This window comes from Tasmannia lanceolata, unplaced genomic scaffold, assembly GCF_043159265.1.
Source record: "Tasmannia lanceolata isolate RefF3 unplaced genomic scaffold, GAP_Taslan_0.1 ptg000011l, whole genome shotgun sequence".
Classification (NCBI taxonomy): Eukaryota; Viridiplantae; Streptophyta; class Magnoliopsida; order Canellales; family Winteraceae; genus Tasmannia; species Tasmannia lanceolata.
This window is the reverse complement of record NW_027518688.1, coordinates 24,462,726-24,489,742: the sequence shown is the minus strand read 5'-3', so window position 1 is coordinate 24,489,742 and position 27,017 is coordinate 24,462,726. Positions and strand designations below refer to the sequence as shown.

The 27,017-nt window shown below is 39.2% G+C and overlaps 3 protein-coding genes across 7 annotated transcripts; 1 reads left to right on the top strand and 2 right to left on the bottom strand.

Annotated features, from left to right (window-relative positions):
• Positions 1-3,155: 3,155 nt before the first annotated feature.
• LOC143886748 (protein REVEILLE 1-like) lies at positions 3,156-8,163 on the bottom strand. Of its 5 annotated transcripts, none has more exons than XM_077390859.1 (7): positions 8,037-8,163; positions 7,129-7,558; positions 6,064-6,198; positions 5,845-5,956; positions 5,692-5,753; positions 4,674-5,081; positions 3,156-4,560 (listed from the first exon to the last, which is right to left on the bottom strand). In XM_077390859.1, the coding sequence occupies exons 2-7, from the start codon at positions 7,138-7,140 to the stop codon at positions 3,796-3,798; spliced, it is 1,494 nt and encodes a 497-aa protein (XP_077246974.1). In that variant the 5' UTR covers positions 7,141-7,558; positions 8,037-8,163; the 3' UTR covers positions 3,156-3,795. The 5 variants fall into 5 exon arrangements, with proteins under 5 accessions (XP_077246974.1, XP_077246973.1, XP_077246975.1 ...); XM_077390858.1 differs by having other exon boundaries at positions 7,129-7,592; positions 8,037-8,146; XM_077390860.1 differs by having other exon boundaries at positions 6,064-6,220; positions 7,129-7,681; positions 8,037-8,128.
• Positions 8,164-13,823: 5,660 nt separating this feature from the next.
• Positions 13,824-22,024, top strand: LOC143886745 (UTP--glucose-1-phosphate uridylyltransferase-like). The gene is made up of 21 exons (XM_077390851.1): positions 13,824-13,982; positions 14,132-14,179; positions 14,334-14,425; positions 14,592-14,682; positions 16,494-16,554; positions 16,641-16,718; positions 16,825-16,875; positions 16,979-17,052; positions 18,759-18,831; positions 18,948-19,005; positions 19,161-19,207; positions 19,288-19,353; positions 19,774-19,806; positions 19,997-20,049; positions 20,137-20,212; positions 20,301-20,357; positions 20,454-20,537; positions 20,627-20,725; positions 20,821-20,925; positions 21,655-21,726; positions 21,817-22,024. Exons 1-21 carry the CDS (start codon positions 13,900-13,902, stop codon positions 21,841-21,843), a joined length of 1,428 nt encoding a protein of 475 aa, XP_077246966.1. The 5' UTR covers positions 13,824-13,899; the 3' UTR covers positions 21,844-22,024.
• Positions 21,935-26,581, bottom strand: LOC143886070 (uncharacterized). The gene is made up of 2 exons (XM_077390051.1): positions 25,471-26,581; positions 21,935-23,195 (listed from the first exon to the last, which is right to left on the bottom strand). The coding sequence occupies exons 1-2, from the start codon at positions 26,504-26,506 to the stop codon at positions 22,246-22,248; spliced, it is 1,986 nt and encodes a 661-aa protein (XP_077246166.1). The 5' UTR covers positions 26,507-26,581; the 3' UTR covers positions 21,935-22,245.
• Positions 26,582-27,017: the final 436 nt, after the last annotated feature.

Sequence of the window (27,017 nt, the reverse complement as noted above, 5' to 3'; positions counted from 1 at the left end):
AGAGCTTGATAGGAATGCAGAAACTTCTGAGCAGGGGTTCAAATTGGGTCGGGTCGGGTTGAGCTTGTGTAACAAAATGACTTGGAATCAAACAAAACCCGACCCGATTTTATGGTAAAAGCTCAACCCAAGTTGCACCCCTACTGAGATCATGTCATGAAACAACTCTAATGAATGTTCTCCTATGGAGTTTCCTTTATCTTCTGTACCAATATTTAAGAATTCAACGATCAACTCGGAAGTGGAAGTCACCTGGTTTAGCATTTCTCTTAAGTCAAAACACTGATTTTATAATTTTTTGACGAATTGATATACTGTTCATAACCTGAAAGAAGAAGAGCATGTCAGTCTTAAACAGCCATAACAGAATTTTGCTATGATGGTTATTGTCTCCAATGGATCAAGATGGATTCTAATGAGAGGCAGGCAGCCATAACTTGATCCAACTACCTTGAAAATGCCAAATAAATTGTTGCCTACTATAAATCAACATCTAATCTTGATCTGACGCTCAAAAGAACTTCATGATGAGGGGATCTTATAACCATCTGATCATGTTTGGATGGACTGATACGATTCACCTACATTAGACCTTTCTCTATGGTTAAGGTGGTTAATGTTTACTTTCTCTAAAATGATTGTAAATTGTTTGCTAATGTATTTGCATCCTTTTGCCCAAAAACGAAATGACCTATTTGTTCTTGACATTTCTGGGACACAAGTTTAGATTCAATGGAGGCTCTAGTGATTAATGCTCAATAAACTTATAATCTCTTATATCTTATTGCTCATACACTATCATTGATCCATTGTTGATAATTATTTATACTCTCCTATTTGTAATACTTAATATAAAAATATAGTGATACTTAGAAAACATTGTTCATTCTAGTGAACAATAATTTTGTTCAAAGTGCATACCATATGTAAGTACATACTATATGTAGGTACATAAGAAACACTGTATGTAAAGTACATATTTTAGGTAGATACATAAGAAACATTTAGTGGGGCATTAGTGTCAGATACAGGTAGGGCAGTGGCCCCCCGTGTCATGGACTCAACCGTGGCAGTGACATTTTAACTAGATGTCGCGTCGGGTCGCAGCAGCCATGGTCTCAAACGTGGCAGTGGCAGTAGCACTAGATGCTTAACAATGGCGGTTCAATGATCCAAACCATTCATGTACTAGGCTTCAATATGGATGAGCCATGCCCAAAAATTTTCTGCATTGGGTGATCTTCATCCTCTTACTTTGAGCATATAAAATGAAGTGGGAAAGTCCCTACATATCAAAGTGTTAGGACCATAGTTGCCGGAAACTCCTTGTGCAGGTGGAAAACCCGTTTCCCCTAAAACACATTTCTCGTGGGTGGGAAACTCGTTTCCCCTAGAACGTGGGAAACACATTTCGGAAACGTCTCCGAAATATGATAAAAAATTGGAGAAATGTTTCCGAAATGCATAAGAACATATGAGAAACTTATGTAAATTATGTGTGAAACGCAACACTCGTAGAAAACGCATGTGAAATGTGTAAGAAACATATGTGGAACTTACGAAAATCATTTGGAAAAAAAACACATAAAAAATTGGGGAATAGATATTAAAAAAGAAAACATTAGCATATATTGTAAGAAAAATAAAAATAAGAAAAATTCAAATAGAAATTTGAAATTAACAAAATTTAAATCTACAAGACCACATATTTCTTGTTTTCATTGTGTTTCATGTGTGTTTTTTCTATCATTTCTGAAATGCTTCTAATGTGTTTCCTAAGACGTTTTTCGTACGATTTTCTATTGTTTTCTTGTTTCTCGTTTCCCATAATATTTTTTTCAAGCATTTCACGTTTCCGTTCCACGTTTCGTTTTCCACCCTGGTAACTATGGTTAGGACTGCAGGATTCTGCATCTAAATCCACGGAATATGAACATTGCATTCAGTGGCCACAGATTCATTTAATTGGATGCTATGATTTTCTGCGTGGCCCAATTTTTCGGGCCATTGAAGATCTATGATGTGGCCCATCTAAACTTGATCAGCCAAAGGTAGGCCCAACTGAAACTTGGGCCTGGAAAAGTAGTCATAACAATTAGGCTTACAAGAGTGGATCCAGAGCAAACCAGGCATTAATGTAGCAAGTGCAGGGCCCAACTCAATTGTTGAATGGCCCAGTGTAAGCCGGCATGTCTCCACGGCCTCTCCATGTTTAGCTTAACTTAATTTTTTTAAAATTTCGACCGAAATTTTGGATTTCGGTCAACATAAAAACCGAAATTGCCTAAACCCAAAACGGTTCCAGATTTTGGCCGAAATTTCTGTTTTTTGTAATTTCATCCGAAATTTCGAGAAATTCAACCCAAAAATCTCAAAATTTTTAATTATATAGCATTTTTTCCGAGATTTCAGCTGAAATATGGTATGAAATAATATTAATTTTTAATCGTGTACCCGATTTTGGCCGAAATTTCGGTTTCGGTGAGGGCGGAAATGGTTACCGAAACCGAAATTTAAAATCTTGGTTGTAAATGGAGCTCTTAGAACTTTATGGGCATGTTTTTGGGCAAAAAGGGGATAACGAGAAACTTTCAAAGTGACTCCGAGTCGCTTTAAAATATCTTCTTTTTTTTTGGCACTTTTTTTCAGAGCTGGTGGGAGGCTGGTGGGATTTGGCCATTTGGGTTGCCAAACTGCACCTACTAGATTTATCTAGGGATGCAACTCGGGTCGGGTTGGGTTGAGGCCAACCCGAGATTGCATTCTCTCAAACCTAACCCAACCCAACTCGAGCATCGGGTTAAGGATGGTCAACCCTAACCCAACCTGCCTCCAAATCGGGTCAGGTTAAGTCGGGTTGGATTAGGGTTGAGTCGGGTTCATATCGGGCCAAATAGAAAAATACAAGAAAAAAAAGCATAATCCTAGAAAAAACATGAAAAAACTAGAGGGCAATCGTCGGGTTCGGGTCGGGCTGCCAAGGCCTCAACCCTAACCCAACCCGAAATGAAATCAGGTTGGCTTTTCCCAACCCAACCCAAGAAAATGCGAACCCGACCCGTCGGGTTCGGGTTGAGACCGACCCAAGTTACACCCCTAGATTTATCTGTTTTTCTTTCACCGCACCTAAAGAAGCATGTGGGAGCATAAACAACTTTGACAGAACAAAGAATAACAGTCTATCCAAGGATAAAATAAACACATGATTACAAGCCCATTGGGATTTCTTCTCTCATGTTCTCTTTCTCCTTTGTCTTTTTTATTTTCCCTTTTCCCTCCTTCTTTCCCTTACCTCCTCAATCTAGTTCTTTCCATTTCTGAAATGCATTATGATCAAGGGGAGTAAATCTTCCACATTGAGCCCAGGGCTTTGTTTCGACATTTAATGGGTAAAAGGTCGAGTGTTTAGATGGGGAAGAGTTACAAGGAATTTCTCTAAACGAAGATACACAAATGCACTTCGCCAAAACAAAACAAAAAGTATTCTAACATACAAATTAGGACAAGAAGATTGCAATGGTACTGACAAAAAAGAGGGGAATATCATCTTATCATGGGAAGATACAGGGGAACCTAAGAAGGGTTTATAGAAACCTTTTTGAATGAAGAAAGATAGAGAAGGAGAAGGTGAACCAGTTGATTTGCAGACATGGTGCTTCAAACCCTCTTTCTTTCTGTCGCATTGTCATCGACAGCTGAAACCTACACACAGTTGAATTTCTCGACCAAAACGAGCCTGTAACCATCAAAACCTCTCTGCAGATGAGGCAAAAAAAAAGTGAAGAGTGAGCTTTATTATAAACACAACCGAATTCTTTGCCCCTCTCTTTCTTCGCCGCCAATCTGTGACTGCTCGACATCTCTTTCTGCTACACATCTTTTGTAGGGGACGAATCCCTTCGCACGACAAGAGAAGGCTGAATTCTCGCTTGGTTTCAAGTGGAAAAGAGTCACTGGTTCCTTCATTTTATCAGAAGATTCTACATATTGAGAGTCCACAATGTCGCTGTTCTCCCTTACTCCCACCTCACAGATGGAGCCACTGTTAGAATCAGTCCAAGAACCTTCCTTTTGCACCTCTTTGGAGGCTTCCATATGTGAATCAGATTGTGTTACTCTTGACTTTATGTTGTGTGAAGGAATGAGAGGAAATGGTAAACTTCCATACAAAGCCCACCAAGGCATAGACGTGTTGGTTTCTGCTGAATTCAGGTCTTCTTGCTGGAATGGCATGCAGTAGAACAATGGGGGTACCCCAGAAGACCATGAATTCCAAGCACTTTCACAAGGATCCACGGAAAAATCTCTCTGTGTTGAGTTTCTTGGTGATGTTTGTTCTGGATTATGTGTGTCCTTGTCTAACTTTTCTTGGGGCTCTACTATGTCAATGATGGGCAAAGCCCTGTTACACTGTGGAATGTTTGCGGCTACAGTAGAAGATGGCTTGTGATAATCAGTGACTAGGACTGTTATTCCAAAGAGCTTAAGACTGGTTGTGGGTGCTTCTACTGACAAAGTTTCTTTGGTAGAAACATGATCTTTATAATCTGTCTCCAATTTCTGGAAGTAGACATCAACCAATTTCGGATTAGAAAAGAAAACCTGATCAAGTAAATGAATTTTAATTGATCAGTAATATAACGGATGATATTATTTAATGTGGCAATACATACCAAGGGAGATTTGTCCTGAGCAGCTACTGCGTCTGGTGTTTGAGACCTGTTCTCTTCTTCAGCTGATAAAGTGGTTGATGGGTACCCCTTCTCTTGTTCTGCAAGTTTCAAACCTACTGGGTTTGATCCAGCAACAGATGAAACTGGTGATGGGCAACCATTCAATGGATTCGAAACGGTTGACCCCATTGTATCGGATCCAACTGCAGATAAAACCGATGTTGGTGATCTGTTGTCTGGTTCAGAGACTGATGGAATTGGTGATGGAGACCTTTCAAGTTGCTCGGGAGCTGAGATTCCTTTCGGAAATGAATGGACCGATTTCCGAGGATATGGATGCATGGGTTTTCTTTTTGGCCGGGGAGGAGGAATTTCGATAGAACTGACGAAGTCTGATTCCCTAAAAACCTTCACCACAAAGATGACAAAGTAGTGAGAAAGAAAACCAACCAAGTTGTTGGAGGTTCCACGCGATAGCAAAGACCCCACATTGGAAAAGTGAAGGGGCTTATAAGGGCTTGTGTACCCTCTCCTTAATGGCTAGCTTTTAAGGTTGAGTTCTACCCGGGTCTCCCAACAAGTGGTGTCAGAGCCAAGGTATGGTAATTCCTGTGTGCCCTCGAGGATAGAAAAAATTCCTTGGGAAGGATCTCGGTAACCCCAGTGTACCCTTGAGGATGGAGAAAATCCCTTGAGGAAGTTCTCATAGTTCTCACATTGCTCCCGCGTGGAGGGGCAAGATTTGTCCACATTGCTTCCGCGTGGAGGGGAAGATTGTTGGGGGTTCCACGCGAAAGCAAAGTTCCCACATCGGAAAAGTGAATGGATGTGGATGGGCTTATATCCATGACGGCTAGCTTTTAAGGGTGAGTTCTACCCGGGTCCCAACACAAGTTGTAAAACCGTATAGGTCTTTTGTGGCTCCTCTTCATGGACCATTGACTCACTATAAAGATCAAATAAGACCACCATGCACACATTATGGGAGAAAATAGGTACTGGAAGAAGGGCAATGAACCTTAGTGAAGAATTTCTGAGCATGGCTTCGAATCTGAACAGCAGTCTTTGTGCCTATGTGTTCTGCAAAAAAGTGGAGTCATGCAAGAGATGTAAAGAGAAAACCATTGCAGGGCATCCATTTTAGAAAAGATAAAAATTTCAAGTAAGATACCTTCTATGCGACGCCAGGCACGACCATACAATTTCAGAGCTTCCAAGAACAACTTATGCTCTTCCTCAGTCCATCTTTCTCGTTGTTTTGTAATTGTGTAAGGTTTCCTAGCCTATTCACATGGAAGAAATGGGAAAATAAAATTAATAGAAAGAGAATAGCAGGGTTCAGTTGAATAACATCTCAAACCAACAGTCTTAAGCTATTGAGGAATGAAACCTTAGTTGCATGTTCATCTCCTGAGGAATACAACTCCTTCGGTGAAAATGCATTTGGTGAGGGTTTGTTTCCATCCAAAGATAATTGATTGCCGGGAATAAGAACACAATTCGAACCCATGTCTCCAGTTTTTTCCTATATTCAAACCAGCCCTTAACTTTATGAGAGAAAATAATCAGTCATGGCAAATCAAGTAAATCGGCACATGCAATTAGCTTAATGACATCCTACTTACTAGCTTGTCTCCCAATTCTTCTATTTAATGTTAATATCAGACGTAATACACAAATAAGCAAGCAAAAGAAAAATATTAATAAACGCAACTAAACGGTTCACATTAAAAAGAAATCTTGCTATTCCAAGTTCATTCAATTCTAACATTAATTCTCCCATCTCTTTCTAACAGTTTCTAGTTTCGCATAGAGTCACAAACAAAGAACCACCAACAGCAACATGTGCCGCATTCTAACCGCTCGACGTATGTGAAACAAAGGACCCAGACTCATCTATATTGATCTAATTTCAAAGTGATGGCATGACACTAAGCCCATGTTTGTCAACCATAAAACTTTTTCCCATAGAATGTTAGTTAATCAAGTGGCAAGAGAAGGGGCGTGATTGCATGAATGAGGAGAGGGTGAGATGTGGCTAAAATATAAGGAAAAAATAAAACGTATTTTGAGTAGAGTTTTTTCCCTTTGTGTTTCAGCCTTTTTTCTTGCCCTCTCCCCCACTCATTCCTGACCATTGGGTAAACAATACTCATGGTAAAAAATCACGGTTGCCAAACATGGCCTAAAGTCTTGAAACAATTACAACTAAACACAATTCGCAGCTTCACATAGATATGAATACTCAACTCAACTCAACTCAGCTAAGCCTTTGTCCTAAACTAGTTGGGGTCGGCTAATGAATCCTTTAGAAAATTTTCATTTCACATAGATATGAATATGATATGTAAATCGGATATGGAAAAGAAATAATGAATTTTCAATACTCAACATTTACCACTATCACCAATCACTAAAACAACTAACAGATGGATAAGGGCAATTCAAGGTGTACCTGAACAGCCATCTCCTCAGAATCCCTTTATTCGCCGATGAACAAATTATTTTAGCTTCAGAGAACCCAAAACTTTCGCACGCTCGCTCGCTCGCTCACTTCTTCTTCTCCTTCTATTTAACCTTCTCCACCAAAATTCATATCAAACCTACCTCGATTTAGCTTCTCGTAAACTTCAACAGAACCAGAATATGCAACATACAGAAATCTGAAAACCTCCAAAATAAGCACAAATTGCAATTCCTTCTCTTCACATCAATAATTCGATCTCAATTCAGAGATCAGATGATTCCTTAAGAACGATTCTCTCTATACTCTTCTATCCAGAAAGAGAAATCCTTCCATGAGCAACTTTTTTGGCTATTGATACCACAGAAAACCCCAAAGATCCGCGACAAGGCGAATTCATTTCCTTCCACTCATAGATTTGCTATTTAAGTAAAATCCACACAAAAATCAGAGATCTGAAAGATCAGATAACGAATATCAAAGATCGATAGTTCGTAGCAACGAATTCCTCCTTGCTAGCAACGAATTCCTCCTTGCTATTAACCTTTCTTCAGAGAAAGAATCCAAAAACAGAAAAAGACGCCTTTTTTAGTACTTTAACTTTGAAAAATACTCGAATTCAGCAGATTTACATTTCTCTAACAAGATCTGATCCCAAATTTCTTCTACTAACAGCAAAAAAAACACAAAACCGCTTATTTAACTGATTTACGCAACAAAAAAGGAGGTACTCGAAGGAATACGCTAGTTAGGGTTCTAACAACAGTGAAAAGACAAGATCTACAAGAATCCGTTGAGAATCAACTCGAAGAAGACAAAAAAACACTGAAAAATAAAATAAAAGTTGAAAAATCGAATAAAAAATCGATCAGAGGAATATTAAAAACGGACGGAATTACCTCTTCGTTGAAAAAACTGGCCGGAAAATGGTAAAAAGCGCCGGAATTCTACCGGAGACTTCAGAGAGAGAGAGAGAGAGAGAGAGAGAGAGAGAGAGGCGTTGAATGTTGCTTTTTGAGGAAAATATGAAAGCATGACTCGCCACGTCAGCATCGTTTTTTCAATTTCACTGGAAAATTCGAGAAAACAATCGAATCTTGTGGCTGATGATGACTGAGATCGATGACACGTGGCGAATTCTTGTCTTATCTTCCGCTTTTCAATTTCAGCTTCTTATTTTTGTAAGGAGCAGAGAGCGAAGAACGGATAATAAAATTTAAAAAATGTAAAAGAAATTAGAAAAAGGCAGACAATGAAGAAGACACATCTCTTTTCCTTATGTTTTTAATCAATTATGCTTTACTTCTATGATTTAAGGGATATGGTTTTTTCGCCCCGCTGTAGGATATTGCGCCCCCCCTCCCTTTTAACGTGAACTGTGGGCAGACTTTAACGCTTTTTGACGAAAAATCACGTTAACAAGGGGGCGAATTATCCTATGTGGGGGCGAAAAAATGATAGTAATATTTAAAATATCTGGAGCCGGTGAGGATTAAAAAGCAATGGACTTTCTGCACTTTTGGGCCACGTCAGCTGCACTAGCCGCCCAGGGTTAGATAAACTGCCACGTGTGATTTAGGGGGTGGAAATAACAAAAATGGCCAAATGGGGGTGTAGGGAGAGGAGAGAGAGTGGATAAGAAGGATTCTCCACCAATCACCACAAGTAGGCCACCAGTTTCAGGTGCTTTTAGGGCGGATTTAATGTAGTTTTCAGGTACGTGCCACGTGTCTTTGGGAAGTTTGAGTTTTTGTATGGGTAATGATAAATTCGCACCCACTGTAGGATAATTCGCACTCATGTAATGGAGGATATGTGGCAGACTTAAACGCCTTCTTAACGTGCATGTGATGCGAATTATCGTAAAATGGGTGCGAATTCATCATTGCCTTTTTTAATTATTATTCTTTTTTCCCAAATAGAAGTCATATTGTCTGTGTGTGAACTCCGACTCATCAATGACCCTTTTTTCTCGCGAGATTTATCGAGGAGAAGAGAAAACGTGATTTTATTTTGGGAGATGATATTTTCACCCCTGCTGCATTACGTGCACACCCCCTTATAACCTGATTTGACGTGAAAAGTGGGAAACTTTATGTCCAATCACGTTATAATGGGGTGTGCAAGTACAGGGGGATTTGCTAGTGTCACTCTCGCTTCTTAATCATCCTATTCTCACTTTCTATTTATGTGCATCATGTGAGTGTAAATGTGTAATATGGAAATGTGGCGATCGCGCCGTTAATCTGGTGGCGTCACCAGTATAACGGCCCTGATATCTCTACCCGTATTGAAATGTTAGTATTACACTAAGAGTCGATGTTGGCCGTTGGATCAAGGCTTGAATTTATCTAGACCCTATAAAGCCACCCATTTACGGTTTGGTGGTGGCCCATCAGACATATGTTCACACAGACCTGGCCAAGCTCGGCTCGGCTCGTTTACACCCCTAGAATCACCATACGTGGGTGGGGGTGATCCCCCTTATTGGTCGTATCCTATTTAGAGGATTCCTCATATCTTACTTTTGGTGTGGTATGTGAGTATTTCACGATCCAATTCAAATCGGAGTATCCTAGCCTCTTAGGTCTTACTTCATGTCAGATCAGCATAGCACGAGTCACGACAACTAGTGCAGAGGCAAACTGACGCTTTGTGTCAAACCATGATGGTTATTTTATATAAGAGGAATGTTAAACTCAAGGGCGCTCTGGCGAAAATCAGATGAAAGGTCGCCCTCATTGTTGCACTTCGCCAAAGTGCATTTATAACAGCACAAAGAGGTAGTGATATTTCCCCACACTGATGGATATCTCACCCCCCCCACAACAGAAATCGTTAAATAACATTAAATGCACTTTGGTGATGTGCAACCAATGGGGCACCCTTTATCGAATTTTTGCAAGGGCACCGAGTTAAGCATTCCTCAATTGCTAGGGAATTTCGTGGAAAGGCATTTTGCGGCTAACTTTTGCAATAGAAAAACCGCCACACGATGGTCATATAGTAGATCTCCCAAGCTGTTGCTGCAAACCCTAAGATATTATTACTATGAGGGATATACGAAGATAAAAAAACTCTGATTCAAAATTATATGGATTCATCCCCTCTTGAAAGTGGATTATCTTTCAATAGATTTTGTCTCATTCATTTAATTGATTGAGAGTGGCTGATCTCGCATGCAAAAGTCAGCTACAAAATGCCTTTCCGCAAAGTTCCTTATGTTTGGATGCTCGACATGGAGAGTAGTGGAATAAGTAGTCAAATGGGGAGAGGTAAGCATTGGATTTGGTTGGAATTATCTCAGAGAATAGTAGTAAGTAGTGTTTGGTTGTGCGGCATAGACCCGAAGAGTAGGAGAATAAGGGGATGTCATTACCAATGTAATGAAAGGAGACCGAGGGAAGAGAGAGAAATAGAAGAGAAAAAAGCATCATTCCCAAGATTTTTCAAGCAGATTTCTACCTTTTTGGAGAATTTGATTTGAAAGTTATAAGGAGAGGATAAGAACTGAACATCAGTAGACATGCAAAAATTACATACGAGACATGCAAATGAGTCTCTTTGGATTTCAATACAATATTGGCAACCAAACGAAGAATGACATCCCAAATTTAACCAAAATTCCTAGGGCTGCCAAGATTTTGTGCAACCAACCACACCCTATGCTGTGATATATTCACCCCTCTGTTTACTTGGGATAGAGTATTTAAGACTACTCTTTAATGCTAGAGCTGTCCCAAGTAGAAAGGAGACACCCCTTGTAGTGTAAAAAAGTAGCCATAAATACACTAGAGAGTGGCTTGGGGAAGAAAAGGAGGTGAATTTATCACGTGCTCCTCATTTTTATTTGTGCTTATACGAATTAGTAGGATATTTTTGTATTTTGCCACAATCCAATCGGACCTAAGACACTACAGTCCGATGGACCCACAACTTGGGTCTATGTCTCATCCGACTAGATTTTGGTTTTGTCTATGTTTCACGTGCTATGCTTTGACATGAAAACTTGATTTTATGTCCCAGCTCCCCTAAGGGACGCCTAGAAGCAAGATGATTTCACGCCATGACTCACACGACTCTTTAGCCACACCACTAAGGCTCTGACACATGGCCTATTGGGCCAAGGGGGTTGAAGCATGTCATGGGAAGCATGTTATGGAGTGGAGAAAACCACCACCCTTAGACAAGAGTGCCCAAAAAACATCTTTTAGTTGCATACTTTCAAACATGCAACTAGGAGGGGACACTTTCAACTTTAATTACAACTATGTCTGTTGTCCCATACCAACACAGCTTGCCCACATGCCATCTGAGCTCACCATTATTTCCCATAACAGCACAACTCAACCATGCCTGATCTAAGCGGCCCTGGTTCCCACACCAAAGTCTTTTTGGGAAAGAGCATCTCGCATACTCCTTGTGACAGACAAGAGACCTAGAAGCATGGTTTTAAATTTCGACATAATCAAAAATTTCAGACAATTTCGCAAAATTCCAAATTGCGGACCGAAAATTCCGAAATTTCGGTCTGAAATTTTGATTAAATGCCATTTTTTATTTTAAAAAAATGTTACAAAATTTCGGATCAGAATTTCGGTCCGAAAATTCCAAAAATTCAATAATTTCAGTAATTTCGGTCTGAAATTTCAATTAAATGCCATTTTTTATTTTAAAAAAAATGTTACAAAATTTCGGCGTCCAAAATCGGTACCGAAACCGAAATTTAAAACCTTGCCTAGAAGGCCAACTACGGTGGACCCATGGCCTGAAGCGGCACTCAATTAGATGATTTCCAAGTGTTAAGATCATCCTAATTGCTTAAAGAGAAGAATTAAACTCACTTTTTATGATCCATGGTAAAAGGCAATTTTAGGTCCTACAAGAGGGAATGTGGAGCTAGTACGTGAGATCAATATCGTTGATCTTTGTAGAGTGTCATGAGGCCACCCAAATAGTCTTTGTCCCAATCCGAAAATACATCCCATGCATAAGATTAAAGAAGTTTGTATATAGCTTAGTTAGTCCCAACAATGCTGCTTTGGGGATCCCAATAAGTAATCCAGGTCTAATTAGAAAAGTGTTTGCTTTGGGAAACACTAACCCTAGCATCAGGTTATGCATATGAGTCTTTGCTTGATGGGAGCAAGAGTATGTGCTAAAGGATTTCATATCTTGACAGTAACTGATCTATCAAGTCAAGGCTTGGGATTCCATTGATCTGTGCATAAGAACTTAGTTAGATTGGAAGATCCTTTCAGTGATTAATAGAGGATGACTCTATAGTTTAATTTTAATAAAGGACTGCAGTGTTTCTTTATGGGGGTTTTCTTGATTCTATAATACACGACCAATTCAAGTTTGCCAATAATCTCTATCAAGACCCACTTGTGTCAAGGTCGTTCCAAACATCCTTCCTAATGCTGCCACATGTACTGAAAGATGGTGTATATGTCATTTAGCTATTGATCAAGCCGTCCATGCCATTGTGACTGGATCTCATCTATTGCACCAATGAGTTGACATGGGCCGTATCCCTCTTGGGCCCATACACAAGATGTAGATATTATCTGAACTTTTCACCAAGCGGGCCCACATTGGTTAGATATTAGCCTAAAAAATGCACATCGCAGATGATCCCAGTCATTCAATAGATGATCCCAGTCCACATTCCATACCTCTAATCGGATGGCCCAATGATGACTTTGGGCTTTGACAACTCTACGCTCTGGCCCGCAAATCGAACGGCCTAGAACATATCCCTAATGGCAATGGGGTCCAATGTGAGGGTTCTCGATTCAAATAGGGCCCACTATATAGAGAGAGCATATAGGTACATTTCCGTTGTTGCAGACTATTATCCTATGTGGGCCCTTTCAAGGGGCCTCACCATCTGTTATCATAATCTCAAACGTACTGGCCCTTTCTAAAGAGCCGTGGACCATCTTAGACCCAAATTCTTAGCCCCAATTTTTGATTTCAGCCCATTGATACCCTAGAAACAAAAAGTGATCCAATAAAACTCCAATGTATCATAATATGATCCAATCTACACCGTTCACTTGGTGGGCACACTCTATTTAGGCCTTGGACCAAAATTGTGATGTTAGTTCAGCCCATTCACTTGGTGGGCCCACTCCATTCGGGTCAGACCAAGTTTGAGCATTAGCTCAGCCCCAGCCCATTGATTACCCTTAGAAAGAAAGAGTGATCCAATACAACTTCAATGCAATATACATCTTCAACTTGGTGGGCCCACTCTTAGATTACCTATCCTTTGAGCAATCTCAAGTGGGTCCCCCAAACTGGATCGTCTAGATTTTCAATCTGACCACCCACGTTACAAACTTACAATAATAAGCCCACGATGCACGATGCTTCCTCTTTTAACCAAAGGGGGAAGCAATTGTGAAGACTCGCTATTGTCAGGTTTTTCCCAAACAGCCAACCAAATCTTGCCATGTGTATCAAATAAATGTCAACATCCCTGCCAGTGGGCCCATCTAATGAAAGGTCTTCACTCCTCCGCTTTCCACGTCATCTGTTCTGACACGTGGCGTCGTAGGTGCTTGCGTGCCCTCTGGCCCACCTTCTTTGGCAATCTTCCACTTTGCCCGGATACATTCCGTTATTCCTAACGGAAATCGTCTACCTCCGTTTCCCCTATATAAGCTATTCTCATTTCTTCTCTCTTATTTCGAATCCCAAGCCTTTGAACTTATTTTTCTTTTGCTCTGCTCAAAGCTTCGATCTCAGTCTCTAATGGCGACCGTAACAGCAAATCCTCACGATACCGAAAAAATCTCAAAGCTCCGTTCTTCCGTCTCTGGCCTGAATCAGATCAGGTACTCAGAAGCATTTCATATTTCATTACTATAGATTTGTTTGTCCTATTACTGTTCAGATCTTTTGAAATTCTTTATCACATTAGTTTTTTTTAGTGTTTTGAACTCGAAGATCTGTGATCTGAGCTTGATTTCTGATATTTCTCCAGCGAAAATGAGAAATCTGGTTTCGTAAATCTCGTATCTCGTTATCTCAGGTAGAAACACGATCCGATTAAGTTTTTTAATACTTATCCGTGAACTTGCAATTCTCGCATCGATTTGTGCATTTGTTCGGTTTTCGATTTTGTTTCTGCAAAATTCAGTTTTTTTTTTTTTTTTTTTTGTCTGTCTTTGTTGATTGGATTGAAGTGGAGAAGCGCAACAGATCGAATGGAGTAAGATTAAGACTCCGACAGATGAAGTTGTTGTTCCTTATGAAAGCTTAGCGACTCCTCCTGAGGGTAATTGTGTAATTTGACTCGATTGCTTGCTTTTATTTGATTGGAAAATGCTACTTCGAAAAAATCAAATGAGTTCTCGTGGATTGTTAGTTCTTTATTAGTTATATTATTGTGGATCTTGTAATGCTATTTGTAAAGTGATGCTTAATTGTTCGGAAAAATGCAGATCTGACCGAAACTAAGAAACTTCTTGACAAGCTTGTTGTGTTAAAGCTCAATGGAGGTTTGGGGACTACTATGGGTTGTACTGGACCCAAGTAAGCTTCTATTCAATTTTGATATTAATAACCTTCTTTTTACATCAGTCTCATGGTTTTGTGTGGGATTGTCGAGGCAATTTCGCAAAAAGCCATTTGGTGGCTCACTTTTTCAAGACAGAATATTCACCTCGTAGCATATTTTGTCTTATTCATTTAATTCATCTGAGTTGGCTGTTCTCTCCTGCAAAAGTGAGCTGTAAAATGGTTAGGATCATCCACAGGATGATTTCAAACTTCTGATCTGTGGAGGTTTATCAACCATTAAACCTCTACAAATCTGATTGTTAGGATCATCCTATGGAATATATTTTAGAAAAATTGCCAATGGGGGACATCAAAATATGAGAATTGCCAACGGGGGACACACTTTTGAAAAATTGTTAGAGAGGGACGAAATGGGGGTTATCAAGTCTCAAAAAGGGGATTATAAACCCTCTAAATGGGGTTATCAAACTCTCAAAAGGATGTTATCAATCCTCTTTAACAATTTTTCAAAAGTGTGTCCCCCATTGGCAATATTTCCACATATTCTTAGGTCATATCATATCTACATCACCCAAATATGTGGGCTCCTACACTCACATGTACTCCAGAATGAGTAAGCTGATCTGCCTCCCAATATATTGAACACAAGATATGTTGAATCTCAATATGGTAATCCCGACCAATAGGACTAGAAAGGCCCATGTAATCTCTCTCTCAGTTCTCCTCAAAAGTCCTCCAATGGCAGCCAGATCTAGGTTCCCAATGCTTGAATCATCGAAGTTCCGCTCAAGAACCCAGGAGGAGGATGATCTCACCAAGGGCAGGGGCTCTTCTTTCTGCAACCATTCATCTGAATCTCTCGCCAAGATATGTACCCAGGATTTGTAGAAAGTAGTAATTGAAATATCCCTGAAAAAATGAAGGCTCATTGACTGATACAAAGATATTGCTTCTTGCGAAAACTTCAAACAGGGGATGCATGAAGTCACTCACCTTTACTTGTAAAAAAAAATGTTTTAACATTACATAGCAGATCCACAATTGCGTTGGAGGTTATCTTTGCATAGGCAATATTGTGCCTGTTCTGCATGATGTTGAAAGAATATATTCTGATGAACTTAAGGCTAGTTGAATTAATGATTATGTTGGATATATTGTTACATATCTTATTAAAAGAGATAAGTAGCTCACTAGTGTAAATATAGGGGCTTATCTGTAAATGTAACGGCTTCTTCCCATGGAACAGATCTGCAGAAATCTACATTTCAAATGCTTTACTTGCCTTGTTTATGAGGTCGTATGCAAAAGTTCTAGAGAAATGTGGCCTGTCTTGTCGTCACATAAATAAGATTTAATTCAGTTGCTAGTATTCTAGGTCAATCTTGGGCATTAAAAAAAAGTATTCTAGGTCAACCTTGAGTTAAAATCTTCTTTTGGTTGGTTTTTCTTTCAAGTATCTCCATTCCCTCTTGCATTTATTTGTTATTTAGAAAAAAATGAGCTTCCAGTTGCAGGCCTACCATTTGATGTTTAACCTTTAATTTAAGAGATGGTCCAAGCGATTCTTATACCACCAGTGTCTACTGCTTAACTTGTCTGATTTATTTATTTGCCTGAATTGGGTTAAGCTTATTGCCAAAAGTTCCAAAGTCGGATTTTTAAGTTGGACTTCGAACTTCAGTAGATGGCTCTCATCTTTTTCTTTTTTTGTCTTAAGTCTTTATGTCTATAACTTGACAAGCTTTTTCATTTCTCTCATGCTTTATCAGCTAGACTTTCTTCTTCACTAATGTATTATGTTTTATCTTCCTGTTCCATTGCAGGTCTGTCATTGAAGTTCGTAATGGATTGACATTTCTTGACTTAATTGTTACCCAAATTGAGGTAAGCTTTTGACAATATGTAACATTTCTGTTTCCTGATTTCTGATTTTGCTTGTACGTGATATGCCATTTTATTGTTATGTATAGTCCCTCAATACCAAGTACGGATGCAAAGTCCCACTGCTTCTGATGAACTCATTCAATACGCATGATGATACATTGAAGGTGATTGTTCTTCACTGTTTTTCCTTTGGAACTTTGACATTTTGGTTGGACTAGATTGGATAGAGTTGGTAGCAGCAAACTGATCAATTGGACTTGTCTCATGAAGATTGTGGAGAAATACTCTAATTCAAAAATTGAGATTCATACATTTAATCAGGTCTGGAAATCTATGAACAATATCCTTCTTAAATCTATACTTTGTTTTCATTTGAAAAATCATAATTTCTAACCCTATCCCTTAAATTCATTTGATTCCTTAGAGCCAATATCCTCGTTTGGTTGTTGAAGATTTAATGCCATTGCCATGCAAAGGTCGGACCGACAGAGATGGCTGGTATGCTATTCTCAATATTTCCTTCAAAATCCTAATATATTAGTTTCTTAGGTGTACTTATGTTATATTGTGTTCGTAAGGGAGAGCTTATTGTGGTACTTATGAGGGATATCTTTGACTATGCATAGAAGCTTATAGCTTTGACATTTGAACATAACATGTGTTTGTTTTGCATGCTACACAATCAGTCAATGTCGAGGATACATCACATGCTGTGCCTTGATTTGTCTATCATGTTCATATTTGATCTGAGAGGCAAAGTAGTCATTTGTCATACTTTTGTTTTCGTTGTCACAAAAAACTTGTGTATAAGTTTCGGTTTCACAAAAGTTAAGTGTTGAACCGACAAATTATTTTCTCTGGCTGGTCTAAGAAAGCAAATTATGTTAGATTTTGCACAATTGATTTCCAAAATAGAAGGTTAATAAGATACTATACCTTCACAGGCTCGTTCCATATACTTCACTTGCTCCTCCCTTTACTTCTACTCACCGAAGCAAGTAGAGTTCATCAACTCACTATACCTTCGGACTACCTCGCTTCGCTTCCACTGCACACTCAGCTATTTATTGAACCAAATATGATGTTTCTTTACAAAAGTTTTAGTGTTGAACCGACAAATTATTTTCTATGTTGGGAAAGTTGCCTTGTTTTCCACATTTTTGTGGGAAATTTAATTAGAAACAAGTGTTTTTAAGGTTTATATGTAAGAGAGAAAACGTGTTGTGCACTTCCGGATTGGATTTTCCTCAGAAGATTTTCTCAACAAGTGGTGTCATGACCATAGTTACCAGGGTGGGAAATGAATTCGGGAAATGAAACGTGAAACGGAAACGGGAAACGCATGAAAAAAAAAACAGGGGAAACGTGAAATGAGAAACAATAGAAAATCGTACGAGAATTCTTAGGAAATGACGTGTTTTTTCCAAAATGATTTTCGTAAGTTCCACACATGTTTCCTACACTTTTCATATGTGTTTTCTACGAGTGTTGCATACATTTATCATGCATTTACACATTATTTACATGAGTTTTCCATATGTTTCCCATGTGTTTCAGTAACATTTCTCCAATTTTGTATTTTATTTTGGAAAAGTTTCCGAAACTTGTTTCCCTCATTTTAGGGGAAACGAGTTTCCCAACCGTGAGAAATGCATTTTAGGGGAAACGGGTTTCCCACCCGCCCAAGGAGTTTCCGGCAACTATGGTCATGACCATCCAATTGTTTGAATCCCTTTTTTTATATTCTGGATTGAAATGGCCCACAAATGGGACTGTTTGACCTAAATCATGGAACATAAGGGGTTTTAGTTTCTGGTAGTCCTATGGTAGTTATGGCAATTTCTGGTAATCCTATGGAACATAAGGTTTATATGATTAATCCATCTTCTTGGATATTGTATACTGCTGTTTCTTTTAGATCAGTTCATGAAAGTTTAGTTAGCTTTGTGCCACCATTCTTTGGACTTCATCTGCCGTACTCTTAATGATGCAACAGTTTTGTTTAGCCATCTTTATTACATTAGGTCTACTTTTCATGAAGGAAGTAGTCAAACAGGAAAATCTGGTACTCCCAATAAGAACAGTTGAATAATGGTGCTTGCTACTTTTTTTATTATCTAATTACTGAATAGATTGGAAGCTGGAAAACACCACATGCAGTTTTCAGTTATTACCTTCTTATACCCACTCCTACAATTGTGAAGGTATCCTCCTGGCCATGGTGATGTCTTTCCATCCTTGAAGAACAGTGGAAAGCTTGATGCATTATTATCCCAGGTTTGCATAGGGTACCCATATTTATCAACACATTGTGTTCTTCCGATGTTTACAATCTACGCCCAAATTTCTACTCACATTGTTCTCTTTTTTTTTTTTATTATTCTCTCTTTCAGGGAAAGGAATATGTTTTTGTTGCCAACTCAGATAACTTGGGTGCTATTGTTGACTTAAGTATCCTTGTTATGGTCTTTTTGGATGGCTAATTTTACCTTGTAGGTATATAGTGAGTTTTATGTCCATTTGTCTTCCAAATCACATTTATTTTTATAATCTTTCCTGTAAGAACCAACATTTACATATTGGTGCTCCTTGACTATATGGAATAGAAATTCTTAATCATTTGATTCGTCACAAGAACGAATATTGTATGGAGGTATCCAAAATAAATTTCCCATTATTCAATATATGGCTTCAGCCTCAATCCCTGTTCTGACACCTCCATACTTTCTGCAGGTGACCCCAAAAACTTTAGCAGATGTCAAAGGTGGTACACTTATTGCATACGAAGGAAAGGTTCAGGTATGTTTTGAGTAGTGCAAAAAATTTAATAAAATTCTATCTGATGTTCTTGTAACCAATCTCCTACGTTGGTTAACTGGTTTGAAATCTTGTCATGTTGGTCCATTTAGAAACTTCGATAAGTGATGCACTTTTATGTGCTTTTTTTTTGAGTTGACTTTTATTAATCATGAAAGATGTCCAAGAGGAGGGGACAAGATGTCCCCACGGCCGAAATTGGCATGAATCCTGCCGATGTTACACCACAGAGAAATGTAATACAAGTAAAAAGGAAATAACACTGCTTCCCCCTCCATTCCCCGTAGTAAATGCACTTTTATGTTCTAGTTATCCACTATTTTTGACTGAATTAGTTTTCTGTGCCTGATATGGTCAATGCTTCTTCTTAGCTGACATTCTTCATCCCATTATGAAATGCAGCTCCTGGAAATTGCACAGGTTCCTGATGCACATGTAAGCTGTGATGTGACATGCCAATTTTCTTCTTTTTTTTCTTTCTTTCTTTGTTTTTCCTGTATAGTTTGATCTTGAATAATGAAAACTGCTTTTGAGTTTCTCTGTTACATGTTCCAATCACACTTTCTTGAAATTTTAAAAGGGGCAATATATGACTGATACATGGTGTTTGATGTGTCTCATCCAGGTTAATGAATTTAAGTCAATCGAAAAATTCAAGATTTTCAACACCAACAACTTGTATGCCAATTCACACCTGTCCATTTGATCATCCAAAGTCCCAACAATTGCATGTACAATGATGGATCTTATTACCTGTTTGTACAGGTGGGTGAATTTGAAGGCCATTAAACGGCTTGTGGAGGCCGATGCCCTTAAAATGGAAATCATTCCAAACCCTAAGGTAGTTACCTTTCTTGTCCACTAATAAAATTTCCCTTTCTCATCAGCTATTAGTGCCCAAGGTTCTGATGAAGTTACCGTGTTTACAGGAAGTGGATGGTGTGAAAGTTCTTCAGCTGGAAACAGCAGCTGGAGCAGCAATACGGGTATTCATTAAATGAATTAGTAATCAGTTCATTCTTGTGATGATCTATTTGTTGCTTGTTGCAATTCCTTACCTCATGAGTCTTTCTCTGTACCAGTTCTTCGATCATGCTATTGGTATTAATGGTCCCCGGTCTCGGTTCCTCCCAGTAAAGGCAACATCCGATTTACTCCTTGTCCAGGTTAACTGAAAGCCTTTGCTGAGATTGATCTTGGAGGTTTGAATACGGACTATTAATGAGTATTGCTAACACATTTATTTGTTTTATAGTCGGATCTTTACACTCTGGCTGATGGCTTTGTAACCCGAAACAAAGCTCGAACTAATCCAGCAAACCCATCTATTGAATTGGGGCCTGAATTTAAAAAGGTATGTTTATTCTCGTGACCAGGATTTGTTAGATCAAAGAGCCTTTTGGCATTTCACAAGTTTACTACTGGACTTTTGTCTTTTGTCCGTTCCAGGTTAGCAACTTCCTGAGTCGCTTCAAGTCAATTCCTAGCATCATTGAGCTTGACAACTTGAAGGTGTCTGGTGATGTATGGTTTGGTTCTGGCATAACACTCAAGGTATTATAACTGCAACAATATTGCAATCTCCCCTTCTGTATTTATGCATAATCGTGTTTGCGTTCCTTGCGAAGAACTGATCTGTTATATGGGGTCTAAGTAGTTCTTACTTGCCATAGTCATGAATATCTGCCTCGGGGATTTTTTGGAAAGTGTATATCTTTGGGGATTTTATTTTATTTTTTCGTTACTTTGGGATTTTTATCCGGAAAAAAACTGGAAGAAAAAGAATATTTAAAAATATATAATTTAAGAAAAATATAAAATTAAAAGGGATTTACTAGCGTCCATCACAGAATGGCATTTTGCGGAGCATCAGTTTCATGAGAGCAGCCACCTCAGATGAATTGAATGAATGAGCCAAAATCTGAGCCTATGTGGCTGCTCTCTCATGCAACAGACGCTCCATGAAATGCCTTCTGTGATGGATGCTAGCAAATCCCAAATTATAAAAATCATGATACTTTTCACGTTAAATGATAAAAATGAAAATATGAGGCATTTTTTTTAAACTCTAGGTATTAATTTGGGATTTTGTTGTTTTTATCAAAATGTTGCTACAAAATCGCAATATTTTGAAAAAAGTAGGAGATATCTATGACTATGTTGCTTGCACACGTATTCAGTTAAACAGAAAAATGATAGAAAATGCAATGTGTGCCTCTGCATAATTTTCCATCTCAGATTACTTGTTCAACTTTTCTGTGACTTCTATCTTGGATCTTGCAGGGGAATGTGAGTATCACCGCGAAACCTGGTGCCAAACTGCAAATTCCTGATGGAGTCGTACTGGCGAACAAGGTACCATTGTTTTCTTCTTTTTCTTTCTGACCACAGTTTTGCTTTGGAAATATTATATATTTATTTATATGTAACTATTGCTGTGACCAGGATATCAAGGGCCCTGAGGACATTTGAGCAAAGTATCCTGTCTAATTTTTTTTCCTTCCCTTAATGATTTTTGGTTGTAACATGCAATGCATGGATGAGTAAGAACTGTTTTTGAGTTCAAGCTTTGAGCGCTACGGCATCAATCTTTATATAGAAACAACAATTCTTGCTGATAATGAATTAAATAATATGTTTGAGCTTTGCTCCATTTCATGTGATCCATCTTTATATAGAAACAACTATTTTTGCTAATAATGAATAGAATAATATGTTAGAGCTTTGATCCATTCTGAAACATCCACCGTGTTGCAGGGTTACTGTGACTTGTGCCCTCTTAAGACAGTTCTATAAATTATATGTATATGATCTTTATATTCAGGCATCAAGAAAGCTTTCGAAACACAATCAGAAACAGTGGCCGTCCATCTTTCAATGCCTCTGACCAAAACTTAAACTATGCATCAGATGCTGACCCACCGGACTTGAAGAACCAATATCCAGAACAGATATAGAAGAAGAGGTATCAGCAGCACCTCCTCCTTCCATGATATTTTGCACCAAACTCTGGTGTATCTGCTGCATAGAACCATCAATAAGTCCTTGAATTTCTTGATACATCAGCTCATTACCCAGCCCATTCGGCCCAGAGAGTGGCTCAACAGGCTGTTGAACACCCGGGTTCTCGTTATTCATATAGTAGTTCGGTGTATAGCTCTGCTGAGTCCCATTCATGACTCCAGCTCTATAACCATCCTGAAACTGGGGAGTCTGTTGCTGGAGCACTTGAAGCTGCTGAATTTGCACCTGGGCCAATGGTCTAGTCTTAGCCGTGGCACAACCCAAATGAGCATCAAACTCGCACGCCTCACACCGATAGAGCCAATGGTTAGATCCAAACCTCTTGCATATGTCACATGAAAAGCCTTTATTCTGGTAAGGAGGGAACAAAGCAAGGTTAAGAGTGTGGTGATGGGCTTGGTGGTTAAGTGAGAGTGGCATTGAAGCACAGAGAATGTGTATGTCTAGGTTACAAGGTCCACAATGGTAGGCAAAGCCATCACCTGTGCGACCACAGGCGTCACAATGGAAGTAGCCTTCTGGGTAGGCAGGGTAAGGGAAGAGAGAGAGGGCGTGGTTTGGATCTGCGGGGTGGTTAATGAGTTGAGGCATTTGAGAACATGAGGCGTGGAGAAAGTAGTTGCATTGGTAGCATGTGTAGAGCCATCCGGAGAGCTTGAGCTTGCACCCTGAACAGAGGTTGGTAATGTGGGTTTGTTGGAAAGTTGTGAGCTCTAAGGGGTGTTGGTGGCTGAAATGTTGGATCAATGGCTCATAGCCCTCCATCTCCATCTCTCTATCTCTCTTTAATGAATGGGTTTCTTACTCTCATGGAATGAAGGGGAGGTTTCTGAATTTAATAGGAAGACCAAAAGACCAAGTCAGTCAGAAGGGGGAACAAGAGAAAGAGTCTTTCTATATGTTTAGTTGGGCGGTTTCTTTTATGTGAGTCGTTTGGAAGTGGCCGACTTTGTTTCAAGGTCAAGGGCCTCACCGCCGACTGGAGACCTAATTAATTGGGGTTTGCTAGGCAATTTGGCGGAAAGCCATTTTGTGGCTGACTTTTGCAAGAGAGATTAGTCCCACTGATTTTTCCAATGGGAGCAAAGGAGTTTGATTTTGTATTGGACTTCCGAAATCCGATGGACTACTTAAGTGGGCATATAGGGGTCCTTCTTTTTTTTTTTATAGGAAAAAGTTCTCCATTTGGATCTAGGGAAATGAAAATCATGCGAGGAAATATTCCATTGGAAAATAGAATTTCAGGGTCTACTAGGTTTGCAGTTTTTGAAGAAAACATGGAAAATTTCTTATTTTGGATTTTTAATTAGAAAATTTATTCTTTCAATCACCATCATCCATTTGTCTCTTTCAACCTACAGCCCACATTTGTTGCTTCATAAAGAAGCTATGTCAAACTCCAATAAAAATGATGTACTTCTTGGATTCGGATGTTAAATGGATTGGATATATCATTTACCATATTCGCATCCGCTAAGAGCCGGATATCTCATAAACGGATTCGGATAATATCCGCTGTAAACGGATTCGGATAATATTCGCTTTAAACGGATTCGGATGCGGACGGTAATTGAATTTTCTAATATCTATTTACACCCTTACAGAGGCCTATGGTTGAATCTTTTTTTTACATCTCATTATATTACACCCACAACCAATTTTTCTCTGTAACAATAAAGCTGCCTTTCATATTGTTGCAAGCACAGTGCTTCATGAGCTGACCCAATATATCTAATTAAATTATCACCTAATTTGTGGATGTAATATTTGAGTGTTGGGAATGTTGCCTTGCTTCTCAGTCTAGGGGTGGAACTCAGGTCCGGTTCAACCCGAAAAAAGTCGGGTTGGGTAGAGTTCGGGTTCGGGGTTTGGGCAACCCAACCTGAGTGAAACACGACATCTTTTATCATTTTTTTCGTAAGCTTAAAAACTCAAATTGGATCGGGTTCGGGTTGGAAAAAAGGGTTCCTCGGGTCGGACCCAAGTTGCACCCCTATTTCTCACACTCGGTTTCGGAAGCAAAGACCAGAAGGTTATTTTTTAGGTTTTCTGCAAAATCTAGATAAAAAAGACTCTTCGTACACAACCAAGCATGTGATGACAAGAGGAGGCTTGGGCATGAGAAAAGAGAAAGAAAAAGAAAGAGTAGAGAGTTCTCTCGTGTATGTTCATAGGCTCCTCTTGAGTTTTATCTCAGGATTCTCTTGTGTACGGTCTTGGTTGAGTAGAAAGAGATAAGGTTTGCAGGTTTGTGGGTTTCGAATCAATCTATTGTAATCCTTGTAATTTTGCTTTCTCATAGAGGATGATCATGTTGTCACCTGTGGAAGTTGGCATCTTGGCCGAACCACGTAAAACCTCGGTGTTCATCTTGTGGTTTGTTTTTTATTTGTACTTTTCTGTTTGTCCACGATCGGGGGAAACCACAATTTGGCCTTCTCAAGACACCTTCCTAATTCTCAGCAGTTGGCAAACATCTTTACCAAACCATTGGGAAATTATTAGCTGGCAAGCTGGGTCTTCATGATATTAACCCTCCACCATGAGGGAGAATATTAAGGAAAGTCAAACTTCCCACAACTGTATCTTCTTTCTTTAGTTATAATTGTAATGGATATATTCGAATGTATCTAATCATAACCCGTGATGTCAGGGATCATATTGTGAAACTTGTATGTACATATTCTTTGAATGCTTATAAAAATCAATTCAGGGTTTTTTTTATTTCATAATCTCTGTGATTGAACCAATCAGGAAAGTGTTTAATGAAATGAGGACAAACATTATAAGAAAAAAACCAAGATTTCCCTATCTTTATAATATTTATAAAATGATCAACAGCATTGCCCTTCAACAACAAGAACAAGAACAACATGAAAGAAAAGATGATGATGATGACTCATAACAGGGGAAATCAACTTGCTAGACAAGTTCAACACATATTTTGCAAATTTACATGGCACACCTTGATGGAAAAACCATGTACAGATCAAACTTCACTTAATTCATCTTCCAACAGAAGAAGAGAAAAAGAGATCCAAACCACACTCAAATCATAAAAAAAAAAACCTCAACTCTGGTTCAATCCAATTACACTGTTCAAAATAACAGACCCAATATCTATACCAGACGATGAAGAAGAATCTCCTCCTCCTAACAGACCTTGAACAACATCTATACCAGATGATGATGAAGAATTTCCTCCTAAGAGACCTTGAATCATGCCCTGCCCTACTTGTTGACCCAAACCACCCATAAATTCTTGGACTAAATGTCCCACGACATTGTTAACTGATCCAATCCTCCCTGGTGGTGGTGGCTGAACAAATTGATGAACGCTCGAACCCGGCGTATGAACGTAACAAGCCGCCGCTCGATTCATCTCGCGAGACCCATTTGAAGATCCAATCCCAAGAGGTGGAAATTGGGGTGCCATATATGGAACCTGAACTTGTTGATAAGGTTGAACATAAGGGCTTCCTTGATATTGTAGTGGGATCCATGGCTGATTTGCCCCTCGAATTTCTGGCTGGCCTACTTGTTGTTGAATCTGATTTCTATCCACTGATTTAGGCTTAGCAATTGCGCAGCTCAAGTGTGCATCAAACTCACAAATATTGCATCTGTAAAGCCAATGGTTAGAACCAGTTCCATTACATATGTCACAATTGAAGGCCTTTTCACTATAAGGGGGAGAGAATGTGATGTTGAGGGGGTGGTGATGGGCTTCATGGTTAACAGAGAGCGGTCTAATTGCACAGAGACTGTGTATATCAAGATCACAGTCTGTGCAATGGAAGCAAAAGCCAGTGCCAATTTGGTCACAGGCGTTGCACTTGAAGGCGCCTTCGGGGTAGATTGGGAAGGGAAGGAGGGTGAGTTGGTGATTTGGATCGGAGGGGTGAGTGAGTTTTTGTGGCAATTGAGAACAAGTGATGTGAAGGGTGTAATTACATGGTTTGCAAGTGTAAATCCATCCAGAGGCTTTGAGTTTGCACCCTGAACATGAGGCTGTGATTTGGTTTTGGTTTTGTTGTTGGAGATTGGAGAGTTGTAGTGGGTGTTCATGGCTGAAATGGTGAATGATTGGATCAACGAGTGCCTTACTCATCTCTCTCTCTCTCTCTCTCTCTCTCTCTGAATAATATAACCAGCTTTGTAGACTTTGTAAGAGATGTGGATGGAAATATGGCGTCAAGCAGAAGGGTGGGTCTTGATTGAGAAATGATATTCACACTCCCTTATCTTGATATAATGTCACTCATGTCTTTGACTTTTCTAATTGGGTATTAGTGGTTGTTGCATTGTCATAAGCTACCGGACAGCCAATCAGAAAAATGATTAATAAAATGAGAATTGCCATTATCAAAACTCTACCTCTCAAGAAATAACCCACCTTTGTAGACTTTGAAGAGATGCTAGATTGGAATATGGAGTCAAACATATGGGTGCTTCTTACAATCGTGTTTTCTACTCAATCCCCTAACCCAGCTTGTTCTACTTGCGCAACCGACATTCACTTTCCTATAGTCGTGTTTCCTTCTCAACCCGGTAACTCACGGGATTGGCTTTTACTACACGCAGAGATTTTTCTAGAGTTTCCTCTTGGAGAATAATGGAAG